General features: G+C 40.8%; 1 protein-coding gene across 3 annotated transcripts in view; it reads right to left on the bottom strand.

Moving 5' to 3' along the window:
• The window catches only part of LOC140463174 (pleckstrin homology domain-containing family G member 4B-like), a 185899-nt gene that overhangs the window by 8061 nt on the left and 151741 nt on the right, over positions 1-26097 (bottom strand). For 2 of the 3 annotated variants that reach the window (XM_072556954.1, XM_072556953.1), the window contains exons 15-22: positions 25291-25543; positions 24622-24711; positions 22456-22680; positions 19685-19855; positions 15097-15274; positions 8500-8616; positions 5467-5691; positions 2577-2794 (exon numbers count right to left, since the gene is read on the bottom strand). In XM_072556954.1, the coding sequence (XP_072413055.1) occupies positions 2577-2794; positions 5467-5691; positions 8500-8616; positions 15097-15274; positions 19685-19855; positions 22456-22680; positions 24622-24711; positions 25291-25543 (1477 nt within the window). The remainder of the gene's footprint in view (positions 1-2576; positions 2795-5466; positions 5692-8499; positions 8617-15096; positions 15275-19684; positions 19856-22455; positions 22681-24621; positions 24712-25290; positions 25544-26097) is intronic. The other variant, XM_072556955.1, reaches the window with a different exon arrangement.

Below are 26097 nucleotides of genomic sequence, written 5' to 3'. Positions count from 1 at the left end.
TTGTAATGAGGTGTTGCGAATCCCCTGAGAAACATTTATTTTTGGTGTGTGCATGGTAAAGGCAATTCCTGGCTGGCAACACTTGGTCGGGTACTCAACTGGACTTTAATGATGACATTGGTGCCAAGAATTCTGTGAGGTCCTGACAATGCCAAACACTTTGACCTGTGGACATAGAGAAGATTATAGGCAAAAATTTTATCTCTCCACTCTGCAGGCACCCTGCCTCTAATCCTGATGAAAGGCTTTTGCCCGAAACATCGATTTTCCTGCTCCTCAGATGCTGCCTGACCTGCTGTGCTTTTCCAGCATCATTCTAATATAGAGATTATGCCAAGCGACGTGCTATAGAGGTTTGGGGTCTAGCTGATGAGGTGAGTTTTAGGGAATGGTGTGAGTAATCACACTCAGGTTCACAGAGAGAATCCCTCCTTGAAACCCCCCAACATCATCACTTGGCTGCTCTCTGGTGAAGTTCAGCCCTTACATAATTTTGGATTATGTTTGGAAAAAAAACTCATGCTTCTCAACATAAAGATTTTAGTGTTTGGCAATATATTTCACAATGGAGAAAGCCATAGCATAGAAGTTGTTATGCATAACTATATTTGTGATTTTTGTCAGATGGAGCTCTGTTTGAAAAGCAATGGAAAATATTCAGTTGGAAAAACAATTAAATAGTCTCACTTAAAAGCAAATCTATGCAAAGAAATTAAATGTATCACCGCAATTTAAGTGTCACGCAACTGTTACAGCAGAGAAGGAGGCCATTCGGCCCATCGTGCCTGCCCTAACTCTCTAAATGAGCAATTCACGCCATGCCATTCCTCCACCTTATACTTGTAACCCTTTCTCTTCTCATACAATCCAATTTTTTCTTGAATGCACCTCCACCAGACTCCCACGTAGTGTATTCCAGACCTTAACCATTGAGTAGTTGCCATGCTTTTCCAGCCGGGTGGAACACAGCATGAATCAGATAGAAGTTTAAAAGATAAAGAGCAGAAATACAAATGTAATAAGGTTTGCCACCCACTGTACTCAGGTTAACCTATTGAAATATATTTTAATCTTAGCAAGACGTGTAGGATGATAGTTGTAAGACATGAATCATTTCCTTCTCAACATCCACTCCCTGCTCATCGTAACCCTTTTGGCATTGAGTAATTGATATCGCTACTCAGTGTGAGGTCCCAGTGCTCTATTCTGCAAGCATTGTAAACCTACTGCCATCAAAGTCAGTGTAGAAATCATTCACCCTACAGGTTTATTACAGTACAACTGTTCTGAAGACAACCAACAGGCTTTTCTCCAAATTCCATGAAAAAGAAAGAGTATCTATGAACAGAATGCTGAACAGCTAATTGTAGGTTAATATCTAAATCTCCAAATAGGCCTGTCTGTAAAACTGACAGAGATCAGGAAGTGAAACCCCAGTTCTGATGGGGTTAGCATGTGGTAAAGTGAGGGCAGTGGGAGAAACTTTGTACTGCTGGTTGACATGCCTATTCTGCAGCTCCAGCCTACACTTGGGTCACTTTCCTGAAGCAAGATTGGGAAGTAACAAGGCTACCTACTTGCACGTGCAGGTAATTAATTGACTCTGTCAATGGCCTATCAAGGCCCAGTGTCCGCTGACTGAAATTTTCCAGTTGGCTTCCAGGTACTCAGGGAGGGTTGGGAATGGAGATGCTGCCTGGAGGCCACTCCTTGATGGCTGACCAAGGAGCCTGCAACCAGCTGGGTTAGCCTAGAGGTCTTCCCTAACTATCTGGCTTCAGCCGTGGCCATTGAGCATACCTCCACAATAGTGGATAAGCTGCAAATGGCTTCTCTTTATTTTAAAATTAAGATTGTTGAAGAAAGGGCACCTTAAAATTGTGACATCATTTGGAGAGCTTCCTGTCAGCCCTCCAGCTTTGAGAGATTGTCTGAAACCCTTGGTTGGAGACAGACCTGTTGACTGATCATTAACTGGCCAGTTTGGAGAAAGATGTATCGCTGATTCCCACAATGTGCAGTGTTGGATTCCATTTGAACCTGACGTTGGAGTTGTGAAGCCTGTAGCAAAAATGTCTATCAGGTCAGCTTAGTGATAGGAAAAACAGCCACCTCAACAAACCAAGTTTATCTCATACCAATGTATTTTACTTCAGTTTACTCTAGAAAATGGCAGCGAGTTTATTGGTTTTAGCTGAGGCAGCAATCAGGACCATAACTCCTTTGGCTAACAACTAAAAAAAAAGGTCACTCTTGAGTATTATTCTCTGAAATGCATTGCAATGTTCATCATTCTAAATGCATAATGATGGCAATGACATGCTCAGCTCTCTTTTGTGATTAAAACAACTTGCTGAAATCTACTTATGGGGGTTAGTTGTCTGAAGTCCAGAAAACAATTGTTTTCTATGGAATCATACCCCAGCATCTTCTAGACAGAAGGTACAAAATCAGAGGGAAAATACAAAACTGCCATCAATTTATTTTATTTTGAATGTGGTTTTGCCACCTTGCACATCCAATAAATGGGAAACAGAAAGATAATACACAAAATCAACCTGAAGTAAAATACTTACATTTTTAATCAAATTTCCAAATGATAGTTCTCCCATTGGCAGTGGCTCTGGTGCACAGAGTGAGCATGGATCTGAACTGGGCTTGTATGATGCTGAGCAGAGAGACAGTGCTTCCTCGATCTCTCCTCCCGTCAGGGAGAGACTGCTGTGTTCAGAGCTGCTGAAACCGCTAACACTCTCCGTGGAGTTACACTGGGAGGATGTTTCCAAACTCTCAGCTGTGAATGAAGAGGAAAGCCCATTATCCCTATTATTTGTGGGGTATTCAGTCACGTTTCCTTACATAGCACATTCTTCCTGGTGGTTTCACAAAGAAAGACTATGCACATTGTCAGAATGTTTATCACACATTTCCACTCATTACTCCCTTATCCCACCTCATTCAGTACTTAATGGAAAAGGAGCAAGGTGGTTTGAAGGGCAGTTCTTTATTTGTCTGCTGCTACCCAGAAAAATAGAATACGTGAAGTTTATACCTTTTTTTGTGATTCATTGGCTCATCCACTAAGATTAAGATAAATGATTAATAGCTACTTTGTTAATGACCTTCCCTCCATTATAAGGTCAGAAGTGGGAGTATTCACAGTGATTGCACAATTTTTTGTGCATTTACGACTCCTTGGATACTGTTGTAATCTGTGCTCAAATGGAACAACATCTGGACAATATCCAGGCATGGGTTGACAAGTGGCAAGTAACATTCATACAAGACAATGTCAGGAAATGACTATCTCCAAGAACAATCATGTAACTACTACCCACTGAGATTCAATAGCATTACTATCACTGGATACCCCACTATCAACATCCTGGGGGTTGCCATTGACAAGAAATTCAACTGGACACGCCATATGGCTACAAATATTATCCAGAGTCTAGGAATACTGTAGTAAGACACTTAATCTCCTGACTCTCCAAAGCCGGTCCACCATATATAAGGTACAAGTCAGGAGCATGATGAAATACTTCTCAAATGCCTAAATGAGTGAAGCTCCAGCACCACTCAAGAAGTTTTACACCATCCAGGAAGAAGCATTCCCCTTGACTGGAACCACATCCACAAATATCCACTTCCTTCACCAGCGATGCTCAGTAGCAGCAGTGTGTACTATCTACAAGATGCATGCAGAAATTCACCAAGGCACCACAATCAACATCTTCCAAAACCCCAACCACTTCCATTTGAAAGGCAAGGGCAGCAGATACATGGGAACACCACCACCCACAAGCTTCCCTCCAAGCCACTAACCATTCTGATTTGGACATATATTGCCATTAATTTAGTGTTGCTGGGTTAAAATTTAGGAATTCCCTCCCTAATGGCATTGTGGATCGACCTGTACCACATGGACTGAAGCAGTTCAAGAAGGCAGTTTGCCACCACCTTCTTAAGGGTAACTAGGGACAGGCAATAAGTACTGGCTAGCCAACGATGCCCACATCTCATGAGTGAATAAAAAGAACACTCTGTCCGCACTTGAACTGTGGAAATTCACTTCCTATTTCAATGGAATGATAAACAGATTATATCCATTGCATTAAAGTATAAAACTAACAAAGAATAGCTAGCATTGTGAAGTTTGAAAAGTCATGCTGCATTGTCACTAAGTAGCACCAGGGATTCGAAAAGGATTTGTGATCAGAATTATTTGGATGGTAAACACTGACAAAGCCAGGTTGATCTGAATGACCTAGTTCTGGACTGTAAATTCTTTTCTGTTGCTCCACATGGTAGTTAAGCACTGAGGAAACAGAAAATACCTTTACAACACAGTTGGCAAACACATTCTGCCTTTGATCAGTTTTCCAATTTCACTTTTTTGCGTTTGTGCTTTGTGTCAATTACTGGTTCCATAGACCTGAAGTAGCAACATGATTTCAGCTGCACTATGCTGCTGGGTTGTTATATTATGGAACATAACAGTGAGCTGTCTACAAACTGGAGGGAAAAAAATGCTGCCTTAAAGGTCTTCTTTTATACAGGTGGAATCATAAGAAAAGATGCCAGGGATAATTTTATGACCAATAATGTAAACAGGTGAAATCCAATTGGACACCTCATTTTTCTGGACTTTTATTTCTATTCACTTCAATGGAAAATGAAAATTAGGAGAAATGTAGAATGGAAGATGGTCTAAAATCATCTATTTTACATTATTGCTCAAAGCCAAAACTACCCAAGAGTCCTGAAAGAATGATATAAAGAAAAGCAGAAGTCTAATTGCTCAAGCTATCCAGCACTCTCAGTTCCTCAGATCTCAGCCACAGATTGGTGGAAAGAGTACAGCTTTGTAACAAGGGTTTCCATCTGGGTGGGATTAAAATTGGAAATGGTCAGCCTCTCTCCGCTTAGTGACAATAGCTATTGATCGATCGTGAAGCAAATGTGTACACAACAGGCCATCCTATCCTTCTGGCTGTGAACAACATGTTGCGATCAAATTTAATAGTGGTCTGTAATTTCTATTCCCTTTCATTTATAGGAAACATTGCTATCTCTCTCTTTAAACTGACAAATGTCACATGCTGCTCAACCTAACCAGAAGCTCTTGCTCAACTATTAGCTCATACATACATCATGGAGTGATGGAATGTATAATCAGATTATTTATTTTATCACACTTTTTTATCTCTATTTTTCAGGTGTGACTGGTAGTTATACTTAAATGCACAGCTTAACCACAGCATAAAGGCAAAACTCTTGTCTGCCAATCCATGATACAGCTGACAAGAATTCCAAGCTAAAAGCACAGCATGATGCTTTATCATTAATACATTTATTGCCTTACTCAAGAGGCTGATATCCTTCCTCCAAAAGAATGCATCAGATGATGCTGAAACATCTTGACAATTACTTAAACTGTCCTGTTCTTATGATATTGCCACTCACTCAGAAAAGGCCTTCCACTAGGGCCATTCTCCAGGTCATCTTCCTCAATGCATGCTCGGGTATTATAAAAACAGTTGTTGATGCCAGCATTGCTTCTTGCAGTTGATGGTGAGGAGGAACTGTGCATATTCAGGGAACCAATACCAGAAGATGAAGAGGAAGACTGGCTCCCTGAGGATGAGGCGCTGCCATTGGAGCCGATGGAATTTGGTCTCTTGGTCTCCTCTGGAACAGATTTAACTTATAACGTTAGTGTTTTGGCTTTTGAAAGGAAAATGAAAATGCACTTTGTTTCAAAAATTTAATCAGAACAAAAAAAATGTGATCAAACTTGCAGGGTTCTTCATTCTATGAATAATATGCATCACCCCTGCAATGTGGGTGTTAATCCAGGTTTGCATAGGTACTGAAGTTCCTATGTACTCTGTATACTTGCATAACAACATTATGACATCAGATACTTTGTTTCTACAGCATATGGCTTACTGCTGCTGTGCCATTATATACACCCAGATCACAAATTAGTGGGAAATCTTCAATGAAGTACTTAATCAATATCCTTAAGCAAAAACTACTAATAAAGTAGATGCTGCAAATTCTGAGGAGAAATTACTATCTATGTGGGACATGATTGATGGAAAGAAAAAAAACTAATAAGCTTAATAATCTATTTTCCTTCATCCAATATCTTGTAATGGGGGGTTGGTTAGCTCAGTTGGTTGGATGGCTGATTTGTGATGCAGAGCGATGCCAAAAGTGTAGGTTCAATTCTTGCACTGACTGAAGTTGTTATCCTTCTCAATTTCCCCCTCACCTGAGATGTGGTGACCCTCAGGTTGAACTGCTAGTCATCTCTCTTTAATGAGACAGCAGCACTATGGTCTGCTTGGAGTATGGCCACTTCACATATTGTAAGACACTGAGGAGGAAAGAACATCCTTATAGCAGGACAGATCTGGGGTAGTGATGTGGAAGCAACATTAGTTCATGTCGTAAATTATAAATGCTGTAAACTGGAACCTCATTCTGAATGGATGGAGTTATCTTTGTTGGGCCATCATCAACCATTTTACAATCAGCTCTTTGAGGTGATGTCGAGATGTCAAAAAGATATAAAATAAATAACTGCTTAGTCTTCAAAGAGGATTGGAAAAGACTCCACATGTTAAGATAATGCTCAATAATTTGCTCAAGGATCAGACAGCGCTTTTGCTCAGAACATTGTGGAGGCTGGCAACTGTATGTCTGAGCAGGGTACAAAGCAATATGCCCTGGAGAAGGACTGAATTATTCAAAGAGCCATAAGCAAATGAAGGCACCTCAGGAAGTTGGGTGAACTGCTTAAATATTGTCCAAAATCCTTCAATAAATGTAGCAAGGTTGTTCGAAAATTTATGAGTGGAGGATCAAACTCATCTTATTGAAATCTTTCTAATTTGGTTTAAGTATTTTGAAGGATCTTCCACAAAAATCTAAAATCGTTCAATGGGAAATCCACTACACCAAGTTTCCATAGGCCTCAACCCCCATCTAAATAAAGGAAGGACTGGGTGAGTTAAAATGAAATCCAAATCATCCCAGACAGTGGCAATTAGTCAGCAGCATCTGAGCTGTGATACTAATCAATGTTGTAACTTTTCCATATGGGTGAAGTGGCTGATATTTGACTTGTTCTCTTTGTTGTTCAATACTGAATCATTGTGATCCCAGAAAGGAAGTGACTGTACACATTTTGAACAATTGTCCTGAGTGGAAGCAACTCTAATTTTTGTACAATTTACAATCGTTCTTGCGAGGTCAAGTCTGTTTAGTAAAAGACAGCAACTCGGATTTGGACGTTATTGTTGAGAAAGGATCAAAGTCTGAGGCAAATGTGAGATGCAACAGTGCCATTCCTGGGTGACAAAAATGTAAAGGGTGATCATGAAGGTGACGTCAGTTCATATGATACAATGTTTGTTGCATTTGGTAGAAGGGCTTCATTAAGTGCCAGCAGATCATTCGACATCAACATGTGGGTAACCCCAGAAGAAAAAGAAAACCAGAACCAAATGTAAAAACAAAAATACTTGACGCTTGACTAACCAGCAATTTTACAAAACAGGAGCAACAATGAGATACACTAATACAAATTCTCAGGCATATTGCAGCTATCATGAAAAGCATGGCTTAAGAACAGGGAATGGTATTTCTGACAGGGGAATGGGCACTGCAGCTCAAGGATGACTAGTGTATATATAATAGGAGTCTCATGCCTGTGTCACCACGTGAAGTATCTGACATCCACATATTATTAAGCAGACACAGAAGCACATACTTCTAGGCTTGGATTAACTTCCATTACGTGTAAAGGCTACTGCATGAAAACAGAAAAAAAATGCAACATATATGTAATAATACATTAAATTTCTGTTTGGCCATAATGTATTTCTTTAGTTTAGCTTTGTATTCAGATAAAGGAAAAGGAAAAGGTATCTATGAAACCAATAATAGCATCCATTGGTCGATCATAATAGTACAGTCTGTCATAGCAACAGAATACTGCAATGTTTCCATTATAAATGAATGATTGTGCTTTTTATATATTAATGAATTCGTGCTTTTCAAAGTATGACAGCATATAATGAAGAGCAAGGACTGAAACACTTTCAATTATGAATCTAGTGGCAACAATAATCACATCAAGGTTGGCTGTGGCAGAGGTCAAAGCACTTTCAAACTTCCCAGGTATAATGTACCTTAACCATAACCAGAAAGGAACACACCATTTGAATATCTAAAATTCTAATCTTTTTCTTGTGGCCTTGAAGAAGGTTCTCATAGAACCTGCTGTTAGTTATTGTTCAACTAAAACCATTCTTTTTTTTTGCATTTTTGATGATTTTCACGTTGAGATTACCAAAGCTCCTTTTCCTAAAATGCATGGGCAGAAGGTTTTGAACTCAAGCCAAAAAGGCAAAAGGACGATGTTCTGACACACTGCAGAGCCTAGTCCCTCACAGAGTTCAGCTAACCTCTGAGTTAAGCTCATACCTTTCCCTTTTGTGACGCACTCAACCGATCGATCATTGATGGCTGCTTCGCTAGGTTTGATGTCCATAAATGGCTTACTGCCAATGCCCATAAACACCCTCTCCTGCATCTGGAGCTCTAAAGAAGGAATTTCAACATTGACAGGGAAGGTTTTGCATTTTATTAAAACACAAGCTTATCAACAAAACAAAAAACTGATGAAAAGGAACAATTTTCAGGCTGTCAAGAGTGCTTTAAAGATGTTACTTGAAACTAGCAGTGCAATCCATGCCAGTTAGTGGACATCCTGTTATAATGGGAGAATTCCCTGAACTTTCCAACATAAACCCAAATGTTTAAATCCAAGCATTTAGATTGTGGTTTCTGGTCAGAAATGATTTGTAGCCATTGCCACAACAGACCAACTACGAGATTTGCAACAAAAAGTACTTCAGACAAAAGTGACCGAATTTAAGTTTCTTGAAATCAAAGACTCCCAGAGTATCTTTGCTTTAATTAATGAACATTAGCAGCAAAACTTACTTGTACAGTCAACCCAAACTTTCACTATTGTTGGTAAACAGAGGTCTGCTGTCTTTTGTAGTCTAAGTATTTCAATTGAAATATTTTATATTTAATTCAACACTTAAATTGATCCATTTTTGTCTGGAGTAAAACCATTTCTTGTCAATTTACAAATTAATCTCTCACACAAAATCAAAACTTCACAGTGGATCAGAGGGCTCTTTGGATCCCATCGAGGCTTTCTTTATAATTACTCCCTAAATAATACAAATGAAAAGTCTTCCTTGGGTTTGTATATTGCCTTTGCCATTGGAAAAGTTGTGCAGATAATTACTAACAAAGTGAGAAAGACAATCCGATCTTAAACAGGTCAGTACATTCCCCAAAGTTTCCTTAGGGGACTTTTACAAGGATAACGCTGAAATTTTGTTCAGCCAGACTGCTTTGATTAGGTTTTTATTTGGGCTCAGGTTGCTGGTGAGTTTATTTAAAAGGTAAGAACGAGTGCACATAAAGGCATATGGGGCACTCAGAGGAGAAACCCACACTGCCGACTGACACAACAGTGAACCTGCACAGTTGCTGCCTTTGCTGTTTGAATTTGTGTATTGCTGGACATCAGAGTGCGTCTGGGAAAGTTAGCAAATGAAGTTTACAGCCGATCTTGGAGGAACATGTTTGGGAGACGTCACAGCACAGAAACAAATAAGTGAATATTTTGAGTGTGGCCTTGCAGTGGAGTTGCAGTATTGAGTGAAGTTGATTCTTTCTTGATTCTGCCAGAGGAAGTGGTGGAGGCTAGTACAATTGCAACATTTAAAAGGTATCTGGATCGGTATATAAATAGGAAGGGTTTGGAAGGATATGGGCCGGGTGCTGGCAGGTGGGACTAGATTGGGTTGGGATATCTGGTCGGCATGGACAAGTTGGACCGAAGGATCTGTTTCTGTGGTGTACATCTCTATGACTCTACAACTGGATCCAGTGATGCAAGTACAGCAGCGAAAGGATGATGGTGACAGTCAGGTAGAGGTATTGGCACTGAACCGAAACCATTGAATATAAGGGGAATCCAACAATAACGTGGTCTGGATGCGGCGACTGTTTTCATGAAGGATGCAATGAGATGAACGAGAGGACTAGGGACAGCAAGAGCAGGTGGGGGATGGCATGGATTACATGAAAGAAATGAGGAAATGAGAAATGGCATTGCAGGAGCAGCATGGGAAGGATAAGATAGTATGGGATAGCAATACTGCAGGAGGAATAAATGAGAATCATTTAAATGTGATAAAATTGAGGAGATAATTACTTCTCAATAATTATTATTCTTTGTAAGTCATTCTTGGCGCTACGAATGAAGATGCACTAAATTTGAATGAAAATGTTTTAGAAAAAGCTTTCAGGCCAATTAAAAGAATACCATGGTGTAGATTCTATGGACACAGAAGATGATAACAGTCTGTCACCTTCAAAGTTTCTATACAGTCTAACAATGGTGGGAAGGCCATCACTAAGACTTAGATTCAAAAAATCTTAAATATTTTGTTGTGGAATAAGATTGTTATTCAGGAAATAATTTTATTTGATGATTAATGCTGAAACAATGATGGGAAATATTTCAAGGAAATACAGCATTTAAACTTTGAATAATATTAAGTTGATCAGATATAAACCTTCCATCTTACTGTAGGTGAAACCAGTTCCAGATTAAACTATTGTAAACTGTGAGGATAAAAATGACCGAGGGCCAGACTCTTGAAAAATGTTCTCTTCATATTCCTAGCCCTGTTTTAACACCCATCAGCTGTTTTATGTCACCTTTTCCAGAGTTAGGAGCTTTGATTCTCTTAAAGTTATGAGCAATGAGAATAGTTCAGTTTAGGAACTCTAGATGGTATGGACGAATTGGGGCAAAGGGCCTGTTTCTGTGCTGTATGACTCTCGGAAAGAAAAGTTACAAATCTTGTATTTAAATGTTACCCTGCTGCAATAAAAATATTAATTCAACCACAACATTTTAGTAGGTCTTTCCTACTCTTTTTAATGCAACACCGGACCAAATTCTGGAATTCACCAATTGACACTGGAATACCATGAGAACTGATTGACAGTTCAGGATGGGGACAAGGATACATATTGCAATGCTCAATTATTTTATGCACTGACTGAATCCTGAACTGCAACAGTTGGCCTAGAAAAAACACAATTTTGGAAAAATTAAACTTCATAGTTTTATTTCTAAAAGAAAACCTGACTTTGCTTTTCCTTTTCTATTACTCTGTGGGAAGCACGAATCATACAAAGATACAGTTTCTGGCACTTCTCCCAGAATTTGCCCAGACAGTGTCAATAAGACATTTGATCTTAGCAGTGTCACGGCCAAGTTCAATCCTGTAACTGTCCTAATATTCACACAGCAGTATTTCCTCTAGAGCTCATGAAGTTCCATGCAGAACCGACAATTTGGCTGATTTCCCACATGCTCTGAGCTTCTGCCTCCACAACCCCACTGCCACCTGTTCATGTGTCTCCGAGGTTAATGGTTCAATATCTACTTCCCAGTTATCTCAACACAAATATTATCAACTGGGTCATCAACAAACCTCTTGTAGATAAATTTTAAGGAGCGTTCAGAGACCCTCAAATAAAGGGACAGGCTATCATTATAGTATCAGTAACTTGCACTTTTTGGCACCCTCAATGAAGTGAAAACATCTCAAGGTTCTTCTCAACAAAACTATCAAACAAAATTTGACACCAAACCATGTAAAGTGGTATTAGAACAGGTGATGAAAAGGTAGGTTTTGAAAGAATACCTAAATTAGAATTACAAATCATGTAACATCAGGTTATAGTCCAACAGGTTTGTTTGGAAGAACTACCTTTTGGGATGCTGCTCCTTCATCAGCTGGCTGTGGAGCAGGATCATAAAACACAGAATTGATAGCAAAAGATTGTACTCTTTTGATTGTCTTATGTTCCTGCTCCACAGCTACCTGATGAAGGAGCAGCACTCCGAAAGCTAGTGTTTTCAAATAAACCTGTTGGACTGTAACCTGGTGTTGTGTGATTTATTTTTAACTTTGTCCACCCCTGTCCAACACCAGCACCTCCACATCACGGCTACCTAAAGCAGGACAGCAAGGCAGGGAGACACAGAGAACTAAAGTAGAAAGAGCTTTGGGTAACTGAAGGCACAATCAAAACTGGCAGATTAAATAAAATCAGGGAGGGGCAAGTGACAGAATTGCAGGTAAAATAAAACTATCTAAATTTGATTTCAAAAATGAAACTGTATATTCAATAAGCTTTGGAGGCTATAGAACATAGAATGTTCCAGTGTAGTAGGCCCTTCAGCCCGCGATGTTGCGCTGACCTGTGAAATTAATATAATTCCCTTCTAACCTATACCATTCCATTATTATCCATATATATATATGTCCAATGACAATTTAAATGACCTTAATGTCAGAGAGTCTACTACTGTTGCAGACAGGCCTTTTCAAGTCCCTCCAACACTACTTCTGACATCTGTCCTAAATCTATCACTCCTCAATTTAAAGCTATGTCCCCTCGTGTTAGCCTTCACCATCCGAGCAAAAAGGCTCTCACTGTCCACCCTATCTAACCCTCTGATTATCTTAAATGCCTCAATTAAGTCACCTCTCAACCTTCTTCTCTCCAAAGAAAACTGCCTCAGTTACCTCAGCCTTTCCTTATAAGACCATCTTCCATACCAGACAACATCCTACTATATCTCCTCTCAAACCTCTCCAAGCTGCCACATCCTTCTTATAATTTGGTGACCAGAACTGTACACAATACTCCAGGTGCAGCCTTACCAATGTCTTGTACAGCTGAAACATGACCTCGTGGCTCCAAAACTCAATCCCTCTACCAATAAACGGCAACACACCATATGCCTTCTTAACAACCCTATCAACCTGGGTGGCAACTTTCAGCGATTTATGCATCTGGACACTGAGATCTCTCTGTTCATCGACACTGCCAAGAACTTTACCATTAGCGCAGTACTCTGCTTTCTGTTATTTCTTCCAAAATGAATTACCTCACACTTTTCTGCATTAAACTCCATTTGCCACTTCTCCACCAAGCTCTGCAGCTTATCTATGTTCTATGTCTCACTGCAACCTACAACATCCTTTGGCACCATCCACAACTCTGCCTATCTTAGTGTCATCCGCAAATTTAGTAACTCATCCTATGCCAACATCCAGATCATTTACAAAATCCAAACTACTTGAACTACAGTATTCCCAGTCAATATTGGGGAAGTTAAAGTGCCCCATAACAACTATCCTGTTACTCTCACTCCTATCGAGAATCGTCTTTGCTATCCTTTCCTCTACATTCCTGGAACAATTCGGAGACCTATAGAAAGCTCCCAACAGGGTGACCTCTCTTTTCCTGCTTCTACCTTCAGCCCAAACTACCTCAATGGATGAGTCCTCAAACATTATCTCAGCTGCTGTAATTAACAATGCCACATCCTCTCCTCTTTTACTATCTTCTCTGTTCTTACTGAGAATCGAAATCCCAGAATCTGCAACAACCATTCCTATCCCTGCTCTAGCTCTGAAATGGCCACAACATCAAAATCCCAGGTATCAGCTGCAAGTTCGCCCACCTTATTCCAGATGCTCCTGGCACTGAAGTGCACACATTTCAACCCAACATTCTGATTGCCGGTGCCCTCTCGCGACCTTGTAAACTTATCCCTGACCTCACCACCCTCAAACTTCTGCACACTGGAACTACAATTCAGCTTCCCAACCCCCTGCTGCATTAGTTTAAACCCTCCACCCCCACCCCACCCCTAAAAAGCATTAGCAAATGTCCCCACTCCCCCCCCCCCCCCCCCAGGATATTGGTACCCCTCTGGTTCAGGTGAAGACCATCCTGTTTGTAGAGGTCCCACTTTCCCCAGAAAGAACTCCAATTATCCAAGAATCCAAAACCATCCCTCCTGCACCATCCCTGCAGCCATGTGTTCAGCTCCACTCTCTCCCTGTTCCTCGCCTCGCTAGCATGTGGCATAGGCAACAAACCCGAGATAACAACTCTGTTTATTCTAGCTCTAAGCTTCCACCCTAGCTCCCTGAATTTCTGCCTTAGATCCCCACCTTTCTTCCGACCTATGTCATTGGTACCTATGTGGACCAAGACTTGGGACTTTTCCCCCTCCCTCTCAAGGATCGCAAAAACACGATCAGAGGCATCACACAATCTGGCACTTGGGAGGCAACACACCAACCGTGAGTCTCTCTCATTCCCACAGAACCTCCTATCTGACCGCCCCCCCCAACTATGTAGTCCCCAGTGACTACTACTCTGGTCCTCTTCCCTTTTCCCTTCTGAGCAACAGGGACAGACTATCCAAAGTCAAGGTGATTGCCACGCCTTGTCTTTGCCGAGGATGTAAAGAGCTAAATATATATTTTAACTGGTTCAAAGTGTTTCAAAGTACTGTTAGAGATTATTCAAATTATACTGTCATCTCAAAGCGCACAAGGTGCCATGCTTTCCATAATAGCTACTTTAAGTGACAATGTGACTTATCAGCAACCAACCTCATGCAACTAAATAAAATCCTTCTCTGACTGTCTGTTTCTTCCTCTTGACAGTTGTCATTAAGAGACTCACCAAATCTTCAATGAAACCAAATTTAGCTGTTTGAAGTTTGGTAGTCACATTTTTTTTAACAAAAATGATGTGGTGGACCACACATCCTCGTATTAACTAGCCATAAATTTCAATGTGTAAACTGTTAAAATATCGATAATGCTTGTCCTGTTATAAACAACACAAGTGATTACATTATCAATTCACCAGAAAACAGGAACTTTCTTTTACAAATTGGGTTACTGATACCTTAGCCACAAAAGTATGCATCTTGTGCTCGCATAACATCACCACAAAATGCATTCAAGAAACCTCCAAAATACCAAAGAAATGAGAGTGTTATGAAAAAACAAAGCATACAACAAAACAAAAAAAAACTAGAAGGAAAATGATTACAGGTCTTGCAGAATTCTTCTCTTTACTATTAATTCTTATTAATTTACTGACCCCTGTTTCTCACAGCTTGATTCCACAATATCTTGTCCAAGTCATCGATCCATGCTTGCTTTATCTCTGGAGTTGGAGCATGAAAGATATAAGTATCCCGGGATTTCTGCCTTCTGAACCAGATTTCAAAACACAGCCCGCTTTCTCCAGAATTGTGTGTCATTCCAATTTCAGATGTCTGAAATGCAAAATCATGGCGTATTACACAATGGGTTAATGTTAATTCGATCGATTGCATGGCGATGCGTTTTAGTTTGCTTTGTGCTCTACTACATGGAAACTTATGCAATACCTGTCCATCTCCTAAACAGAATGAAGATGGCTTATATTTTTTGTACATCTCTAACACAATGATACATTTTCCTAACAGGTAGAATGAAGAAAAATCTTGCATCTAGCGTACATCAATAAACTCCAGAAATCACAATCAAGGTTTCACATTTCAATGCCATTTATTTTTACAATTGCAAAACAACTGTTGCTTGAATTATCAGCAATTTATTTTCATGCTTAGTCCTTTGGATCAGGAGCCAGACCTTTAGAAGCTCTTGCAGTAGTCCCCGAATTGCCCTTCGATTTCTCCATTACAGTGAAGTGCCCAGAGAGTGAGTGAAGATCAGACTGGACAAAGCTCTCTTTTAGCAATTAAATGTCAGAATTGTGTTCCAAACTTTAAATGAGCAATGGTAAAGTGCACATACTATAAGACCATAAGACCATAAGACATAGGAATGGAAGTAAGGCCATTCGGCCCATCGAGTCCACTCCGCCATTCCATCATGGCTGCTGGGCACTTCAACTCCACTTACCCGCATTCTCCCCATAGCCCTTAATTCCCCGAGACAATAAGAATCTATCAATCTCTGCCTTGAAGACATTTAGCGTCCCGGCCTCCACTGCACTCTGCGGCAATGAATTCCACAGGCCCACCACTCTCTGGCTGAAGAAATGTCTCCGCATTTCTGTTCTGAATTTACCCTCTCTAATTCTAAGGCTGTGTCCACGGGTCCTAGTCTCCTCACCTAACGGAAATAATTTCCTAGCATCCACCCTTTCCAAGCCATGTATTATCTTGTACGTCTCTATTAAGTCTCCCCTTAATCTTCTAAACTCCAATGAATACAATCCCAAGATCCTCAGCCGTTCCTCATATGTTAGACCTACCATTCCAGGGATCATCCGTGTGAATCTCCGCTGGACACGTTCCAGTGCCAGTATGTCCTTCCTGAGGTGTGGGGACCAAACTGGACATAGTACTCCAAATGGGGCCTAACCAGAGCTTTATAAAGTCTCAGTTACTGATTAACACATATTCCTGACAATATGTAGCTGCATTTAATCAATATACAGGACAGTAGAATGCTAATAAGCACTTCATTTTGTCAGGCATAAAGCAATTTGAGATCCAATCTGATCCAAGTTATGTACTTCACTGTAACAATTCATCCAATTACTGCAGTAACAGATCAAAGGATATTCCACATTTCAACCCAAGATTATTTTCATTAGTCATTGCTAATGTACAACATTTTGTATAATTGTTTACTTTGTTAAGAGCTTTTAATCTCTAACAAAAGTTTATTTGCATGGTTTTGTCCGTCTCTATCTAGCTTTATTCATCTGAGGAGAAAGCAAATGACCTGTGTCCACACCGCAGGTGAGATCAAAGTTAAAATGTTCTGTTCACAGTATAGTGCCAACATACACCTTTTTTAACATATTAAGCAATGAACTCTGGGACAGCAGATTCCATTCCTAGTTTTCACTGATAAGACAAGGAATGGAGCAACTTGTCAGAATTCTAGCTTAGTTCTAAATGTTGGAAGAAGTTGAAAGAAACTCACAGATAGATACAAGTTGTGTGTTAACATGGATGGCAATGTGGTGTGAAATAGAATTCAGAAGTCATGCTTTGTTGCACACGGATTTCAACCTTAGTGTGATGGATGTTTTCCTCCTACACTTCCAAACTGCAAACTGAGACTGACAAATTTACAAAGTTCCATGAGCAAAAATAATTAAACTTTGACTAGGTATATTTGCTGAACAACGACATTTGTGACTGTTAAGGGAGACAACTGCAGCTCAGAAAAAAATAACACTTTGAGCATTTCATGTCAATACCCGACATATGATGTGTTATTGTGAAAAGTATACAAAACATCTGTTGCTTTGCAGAGCGCGGTGTGCCTCAGGCTGTGTAATCACACACCATTTTGCAACAGATGTAAAACAAGCTTCAAAATTGAGAAAGTTAATGATTGATCAACTGCCTGAAATGAATCTTCCAGTCTGTGTTTAACCCATGGCTGTACCCTAATATTTACTGAACAGAAACCAAGGGCTGAATCTTACAGATTTTCTGGCCAAGTGCAAGTCACATTAGGTTGTTGAGGGGGAGCCTTGCTACGAGGCCAAGTGAGTTTTCTGGCTGAATCTTAGCAAACCTACTGCAGTAATTTCCATCCATGCTACTCTTATATGTGTCAACTCCAATATCTGCCCCATCTTATCACATGCTAACAACTCATTGCTCACCGGTATCCAAGAAGTGATTGACATCCTTGGCACAGGAGCTATCTTTGCCTGGACACACACTGTCCATCCATGGATGTCCTCTACAGTTGCTGACATTTGCCCTCAGAGAGGCAGGCATGAGGTAACTGGTGTCCCACATTGATGACATGGACATTCATCTCATGTAGGACAGGGTGGTATGCAAGTGGGACCTCCTCCTTCCCCAGGACAAAGAATGCTATGCCAGTCCGGTCTGAGGGTTGCCACTAGGGTTAAAGAAGTCTCACCCATCTGCAGAAAGGCCCAGCAACATAGGAAGGAAGTCAATGACCTTCTTCACTCCACCAGCATGAAGTGCCACCATCTTCCCTTCATGACCAGACATTCCTTCCATCTCTGCTCCCGTACCCAGGTCCTGTCACTCTTGCTCATGCTCAAGCTATTGCCGGCTCACACCACCATACACCCTGCATACCCACTATGCTGCCTATTGACTCGCTCAGGACATTGCCCCTCACCTGTGCTAATAGTAATAGCCGTGCCATCCACTTTCATCTTCTGAAAACCTGCATTACTGTCATTCCAGGAGAACAGACAGAAAGAATCAAGACATATGCTGCACTGCCCATCATTCTGCTTTTCACTCTTTTGAGAAGTGAACCCTGATTCGGACTGCCTAGGGCAGCCCCTGGAGTGGTACTGGAGGCTGCCCTTAGCTTATTGTGTCAGGATCCCCCAAGGCTAACCCTTGTTACTTGTTGACAACTGTGAACAGCTTCCTGGCATTGTTCCTGCATTAAGCAGTATGGCAAGACAGCAATGATATGAGCCCCTTTATCAATCTCTATCCAGCATATATTCAATGACTGAGCTATTACAATGCTCTGAGGCAGAGCAGTCAAAAGATGCACAATACCCTGAATGAAGAAATTCCTCTTCGGCCCAGTCCTTGAATGGCTTGCCCTTACTTTGTTTCTGTGTCCCCTGGTTCAAGAGCACTTCCAGCCTCATCTCTATCCTCATCCCCGTTCCCCTCCCCATCCCATCCCCATCCCCATCCCCATCCCCATCCCCATCCCCCTCCCCATCCCCCTCCCCATCCCCATCCCATCCCACCCCACCTCCCACCCCCCCAACCCCACCCCTCCCCTCCCCTCAGCCGGGGAAACCACTTTTCTCGATCCACGCCATCAAACCTTTTATGAAATGTACACAGTTAAATCAGCTCATTCTGCAGGGCACTCTCCCTCCCTGCTCACAGAACAATCCTGTCATCCTCAGGAGTTAGTTGGGTTAGTTGTTCTGTACTCCCTCTATGGCAAATGTATCCTCTCTTAGGTTCGGAGACCATAAGTGTACACCATACTCCAGGTACATCTCACTAAAATGCTGTAAAATTGGAGTAAGATACTTTTACTCCTGTTCGCAAATCTTCTTGCAGTAAAAGCCAACAAGCCATTTGAATTCATTTCTGTTGCACCTGGAAGTTAGCTTTCAGTAGCTCCATAAACAAAATCGCTTGGATCCTGTGGACACCAACACTGCCCAATCACTCAACATTTAAGAAATACTCATTTCCTCTGGCCCTCCAACCAAAGTGGATGACCTCAAACTTATCCACGTCATATTCCATCTGCCATACATTCAACCCTAACCTGCTTAAAGTCTCTTTGCATCAGCCTCATAACTCACATATTCACCTGCTTTTGTGTCATCTGCAAACTTGGAACAATTATATTCTGTCCCCACATCAAACACATTGCTATAATAATGGTGTCTAACTTGGGCACAGAAATATATAAACATGAGATCAGACGTACCTTTATGAAATCATAACTTTGCTTGTTCAATCAGGATTTCATACTAACACATTAAGAAAGCTAGCCATAAATTTTAGTTGGATAATTTTACAATATCTTTACATTGTTTGAAAGGGAACTTCAAATGTTTTCCCAGTTATCACATTCAAATCTTCCAAGCTGAGACTTTGATAGGTTTTGTCAAATCTGTTTCCTTACCACAACACAGAGTAGTGGAGAAAATTCAAAGTCTAGAAACTGCTCATTTGTACCTTGAAGGACTGTTTATAAATGTAGATGTCATTGCTTCCTTCTATCTTTCTGGTCTTGCTGAAGAGTATAAGATCTTCAAAAAGGAAGACGTGTCTAAACCACTTCCTTCGTCCACACCATACGACAAATTCATCTTGACGTAACAACTGGCCCTGCTCCTTCAGGTTCACCTAGAAACAAGATCATTGTCATTAATCTTCCAATTTCCCCTGTTCCTTGCTTCAGGAATCGATTACTTAAAGCTGACAGTGAAGGTATTTCATTGTAAATGCTATGTTTTTTTTCAATTTGAGTTTAAACTGAATCAACCATCTTAAATTTGGATAAAATGGAAAGGGTGATATGATTTTAAAACGACTTCTGGCAAGTTTGAAAATACATAAAGATATGCTCAGTGTATCAGGCTGTTGTCATGAGCCTAACATGGAAACTTAATTATGATAAATGAAATTGAGCTTTTGGAGTTTACTTTGGATCAATGATCAGGCACAGGCTCTCATGTGAAATATAAAACACAAAGGTCGCAGCTGTACATTCTAGTTTGTGCTGGATTAGTTGATGTCAGTTGGGATACACCTCAAAAGAGTAATCAGTTAGCATCTTCACTTTTGATCACTACTGATTGGACACAATTGAGATCTCCCAGTGTGGCTCCTAGCAACAGGCTCTAAGTAATGGGCAGTGCCTCTAGTGGTAAGAATGGCTGAACAACCACAATTATGCAGCAGAGAGCCAACAAATATGGTGGAGGCTTGGCCACTAATGCACTGAGACTAGAAGGAAGTTTCCAATCCTGCCATTAGCTGGTCAGGTGTAACTTCATGGCGCTATGTTTAACCAACACTTGGACATAGCTGCAGCGATTACAATGCAGCAACTGCAGAGATGGAGAGAAATCTAACAATTCTCCAGAGTTCATCTCCTTTAATGTGGCTTTTGGCATCCAGCAGGATGTTACATTTGATGTGGCAATGCTTATGCTATTGCTCATAAGATGCAAACCTAGCTAATGGATAAAATAGAACTGAAGAGACTACAATGAGGTTCACAGGCTTACCCAGGTACAGTATAGAAAGAGGGTCAATGACCAGGGTAACACAGTGCCATTAAAATATGACAGTTGCTCTCATAAGGGCAATGTGCAATGATCTCTGTGAGGAGAGAGAGTAAACAGGTGAGCCATTGCCTCACAAGAGGTGGATGCATATGGGAGAGATGTTGCAAGCTCTTAGGGAGCATGGTGGCACTGCTGCCTCATAGCACCAGGGACCTGGGTTCAATTCCAGCCTCAGGTGACTTCTGTGTGAAGTTTGCACATTCTCTCCTTGCCTACATAGGTTTTGTCCGGGTGCTCCGGTTTCCTCCCATAACCCAAAGATGTGCAGGTTAGATGAATTGGCCATGCTAAATTGCCCATAGTGTCAGGGCAAAAGTAGAGTAATAGAGATGGGGAATGGGTCTGAGTGTGGATTTGCTGGGCCAAATGGCCTGTTGCCACACTGTAGGGATTCTGTGATTATTGTTTCCATTTCTGTACAATTGTTGAGAGAGTGCATGAGTGACCTGATGGTCCCATTACTTTTCAAAGCAATGTATGCTGACAAATGGGTTTAGCTGGCCATTAAGGGAAAAAGAATTGGCAACCATCAGCAGACAACAGCAAAGCCAGTTTGAGATGTACCTGACATGAAGAAGGATACATGTGCTGCGGAGTATGTTGGAGCTGACTAGACAGGAGGAGAGGACCAGCAGCCACAGTCAGGAAAGCTGGACTACAGAGAGATGTAAGTGAGGAGCCCAGGAGTGTGGCCCCTCCAGGTTAGTGGTCAGTGAAGCCTCTGTCTTCTGCTGTGAGGCATTGGCAATGTTGAACAGAAGAGGATGCTCTCAGTGCACAGTGTGGAGCTCTTCTGAAGCAGACAGTCTGCTCAACCATCGCCCCTGTATATTCACCATACACTTCTCAGGTGGCCCTTGTGGGCTGCCTTACTGGAGACAACAACCAGGTTTCAAACGGATCACCCCTGTCACCCAGAGTCCATCCCAACAGGCATTCCGGGGCCCCAAAGAGCTGCAAGACATGGCACAGGGTGAGGAATATGTATATCTCCACAGCTGCTTTGGAACTGAGTTCACAGCTGGGGGGTATGCCTTCTGTGGTTACAATTGAATGCAAATGGAATTGAAGACATTATGGTTAATACACAAGGCAGGCTCGTGCCAAGGAAGCCCAGTTTACCACATGCAGGTAATCACTGACCCTCCCCTGTAACTGTGGGAAACCTGTGAGGGTCTGGGCTCCTTGGGTCGACGTTGCATCACATAATCTCTCCAACCCATTTTAAACAGAGCATGTGTTTCCTCTTTGATGCAGCAACGAGCAGTTGCCTGGGAGATGCTGAACAAGTGGAGCTTTGGAAGGAGCTGCTGGCACTGAAGCTTAACATTGCTGTTACTTTCAAAGCAACAAACATTAGTGGGGGGTGGCGAGGTTCCAACTCAAATCTTCTTGCAGCAGTGTACACGGTACGCCACCATCACTGCTGATGTTGTCTCTCTGATATTTGGTGGTTACGTGAGTTGAGACCAGTATACTTGACAATGAGTTTTGTCTGACTGTCCATCTATACCATTGCCAGCGTTTGGACTAGCCCTTGTTTGAGCTTCTGGATCCAATGCTAACCTCCCTTTTACTCTGCCACAGGTCCGAAGAGACTTTTCTAAGGAAAGATTACAAAACTTCACTATTCTAAAATGAAGCTAAGCTTACATCGCACTCCTGTATGTCGTCCATTGCAAGTAAATCATTCCCATGTCGAAGCTGGAAGCACACAACCTTGTGAGCTTCCTTGAGTTCCTTGCACTCTTTCTCCTGGGCTGCACCGCACTCTTTGAACATATCCCTCAAGAGTAAATTGTATTTGCTGATTCTCTGAATAGGTTTCAGTAGGTAGGATGCTAGGTCCATCTTGTCACCCAATTCTAGTTGTTTGGTCTGTGATAAGAGAAAGGAGATGAGTTTAAAACATTTCATTGCTGATGTTGCTGGTACAGCACTTCAGAAGGAATCTTGAAGTCTGTCTTAGCTCTGTCTTGACTGATGTTACTAATGCTATGAATACCAAGCCAGCGAAGTTTGCAATGGTTATAATTTTCTTAAGCTTGAGTATGACATAACTACAAACTAATTTCATTATAATCTTTTAAGTTCCCCATTAAAAACAATAGAGTGGTACTGACAAATGATATGCTCATGTCCTGTCTTGGAAATCTACATTGTACCACTGTAATGACAAAACACATCTACACATACCAGCGTCAGTGGTGCCAACCTACAGATTTCCCTGGGTTTTGGATAGCCAATGAAATCAGGCAAGGCATCATTTTTTAACTGGGAAAATGCAGTCTAATTTCTAATGGATTGAGATTCACCCAAATACTTCCCTAAAGTCTTGCTTAGTTGATCAGGCACTATTATATTGCCATCAGCATCCACTATGCCAAACAGTTGCTCTGAATAAGTCAGCCGCAGAGAAGCTAAATTACATGGAGAGAGTTGATTTCTGGTCTATCTTCTCTTTCTCAATGGGACCAGGGAATGGGCAGACAGGGACACTGCTATTGTCGTCTGCAGCTCAGTGAGCACTTTCATGTGCCTTGGGCCACAAACCAATCCGATCTTCTGTCTTAGTCTTTATGGCTGGATGGTCAAATAGTGCCAAGGGTTTCCCATTTAGAGCAGGGTTTTGCAAATTTCCCCTGCTCATTCAATATAGAAACAGCATGTAGTATTCAGGAAGCGGTCACCTTACTGGCATGAATCAGATGCACAGCACCAGAGGAAGTGGTATCTACACACAGTCATCTTTCACCGCATTGCTGAGGGGAAATTGTTAACAAACATAATACCACAACTTCACAACAAGAGTGCAAAACTCACTTTCGTTTTCAAAAAATCCAGATTTCGAACATCCAGATTTTGTATTTTAGTTAAGCCTCCCACAATGATGTTTGCCATCTCTTTTGATGAACATAGTACAATAATGTGCAGTGTCTTCCTTGTAAAATAAGATGCTCAAAGGGTATTGGAGAGATGGGTAAGTGGAGTCGAGACATGATCAGACCTTGTCAAATGTCAGAGCAGGTTCAAGTAGCCAAATGGCCTACTTCTGTTCCTACTTTCTATGTTCATACAATAATAAACCAGTATTTTATGCTTTAGAAAGAATTTTGCTGCTCTCGTTATGGTTAAGGCACAGAATGTTATAAGACAAATATGTGTACATGACTGCCAGATTACTATTGCTCTTATTGCCTTTCTTTTCTTAAAAAGGATGGAAGGAAAAATGCCTTGAGGCATTTTCAGATGTGCTGAAGTGCTTTGTGATGCCACTCTTTTTTGCTTATCGATACACCGATGGGATTAGCAAAATTCTGGGAGCAGACCTTCTGCCCAGAGATGGGTAAGGTTAGTAGGGATGCAGCAAGCATTCAGAAAAAGGTGAGAAGAGTAACTTTTCAAAGAATGGGAAAAATCAACATGATACCTTTGAATCCAAGTTTCATGAAAGTCCTAAATGCAGTGGGTTTTTGAGAGTCAATTCAGTGTCAAATTAGCAATCTTTCATACAGCTAACAATTATAATTTGCAGTATCTATGAAAATAATCTCTCAGTGGTGTTCCTATGGATATTAGGAATGTTAGATCACTCATGACCCTATTGAATAGTGGAGCAGGCTTGAGGGCCAAATAGTCTACCCCTGTTCCTATTCTTACTGTCTGATACAGAGGAGTTCAATACAGCTAGTATGATACATGAGGTTGAAACAATTCTTGGGAAGCATGGGTTGAGGGTGTCAGGAAACAAGAAATTCAACCTTAATAAAAACATTTTTTAGTGTTCTGCAATACTCCAAGTCTAATTGAACTACATACTCTGAAGAAGCTGTTCCCATGGCTACTGAGTAGGAAATCTGAACGTGGTTTGTTCTTGCTGTATAATGCGTAAAGTCCAAACTGTTCCTCCTAGAATGAAAAATTCTAAGATGAAAACACTTATTAAGAATGAAGCAATCTCTCTGATTCATTTATTCCACTTATTAGGAAATTCTCAACTCCATAATCATACATCCATCAGTTTTGTTTCAAAATTTATTTTAAATTTCTATTTTTCAGAACATATGCTTGGACTGGAGGTTTAATTCAAGATTCAATTCATGAAAGCAAATTAAGCAATCATATTACAAAAGATTTACTGTGTTTTCCTGTTGTCAGCATTGTTCTAATTTAGGACAGTCTGAAAGAGTCTAGAAATAGGGCCGGCATGACATTGCAGCAGCAATTGAAACTAGTGAAAAACACCGTCCAAAAAAAATTAAAATACTAAAGGAAATCTACATTTCTGAAGCAATAATAGCAATACACTTCACAGTTTGATTCACGAATAGAGAAAAGATAGTAAAGGAATCCAGGAGAAGAGTAAAAAGGGAGATAGAAGTTGGGATGTGGGATAGGAAATGTATGTTTATGTCGATGAATGATGCTATAGGAAGTCAACTTGTAAGCATAGAAACAGAAATAAAGCAAATCTTGTGACCAACTCACATGTCTGAGGAAGCAGCCTCCTACTCTAATAGGCTCTTTTGCACATTTCTCCAACTCTTTCAGGAAGTAATGGCTGTGGAAATCGTACAATTTCTCCAGGTTTCCAAAGATAGCACCTTGCTGTCCCCGTAGATCCTGGGGCAGGTCTGTGCGTTCCATCTCAGGGAAGTAGTGGTTAACAATATAACCAAGGGAGCGGACATACTCTCTCTCGGTGATTAATATCTCTTCCATAATATGCTGCATCTTATTACTTAGAATTTGCAGGAAACAAACAGAAAGCAAAAATAAGTCTAAAACAAAGCTCAAGAATCAATAGTTAAATTGTTAATAATACTAAAAAAACCATAACTTCAAAATATGTTTGGACGCAGATGTTAACTTTGCCAATTAAGACCTCATTGTTGAGGATGTGCATTTTAAGAATGAAGCACGTGACTATCAATGTATTGAAGACCTTTCCAATTAAAGTACCTAATGTCTATGCATTTTGTCCTTTCAACCTTTCAGATCAGAATGGGCTTGCCACAGTGATAGAAACTGGGAATTTAAAACAGAAAGTGGAATAAAGTAAGGTGCTCAAAGGATAGAAACCTTCCCAGAAGGGGAGAGATAACAGTGATATTGGGTGAAAGAGAACAATAAATCGTAAAAGAAAGATCTCAAACCTCGCTTTAAATTTCTCTACAAATTTGATATGTTCCCTCCTCCATAGACAATTGCAAATCTCAACTCACCCTCAAATTCCTATAGACCGATACATGTTCATATCCAGTCTTGAACATATTGAACTTTCAGTCAATAACA

Source organism: Chiloscyllium punctatum, chromosome 37 (genome assembly GCF_047496795.1).
Source record: "Chiloscyllium punctatum isolate Juve2018m chromosome 37, sChiPun1.3, whole genome shotgun sequence".
NCBI classification, from domain to species: Eukaryota; Metazoa; Chordata; class Chondrichthyes; order Orectolobiformes; family Hemiscylliidae; genus Chiloscyllium; species Chiloscyllium punctatum.
The sequence above is the reverse complement of the archived record's forward strand: the minus strand, read 5'-3'. Positions and strand labels throughout refer to the sequence as shown.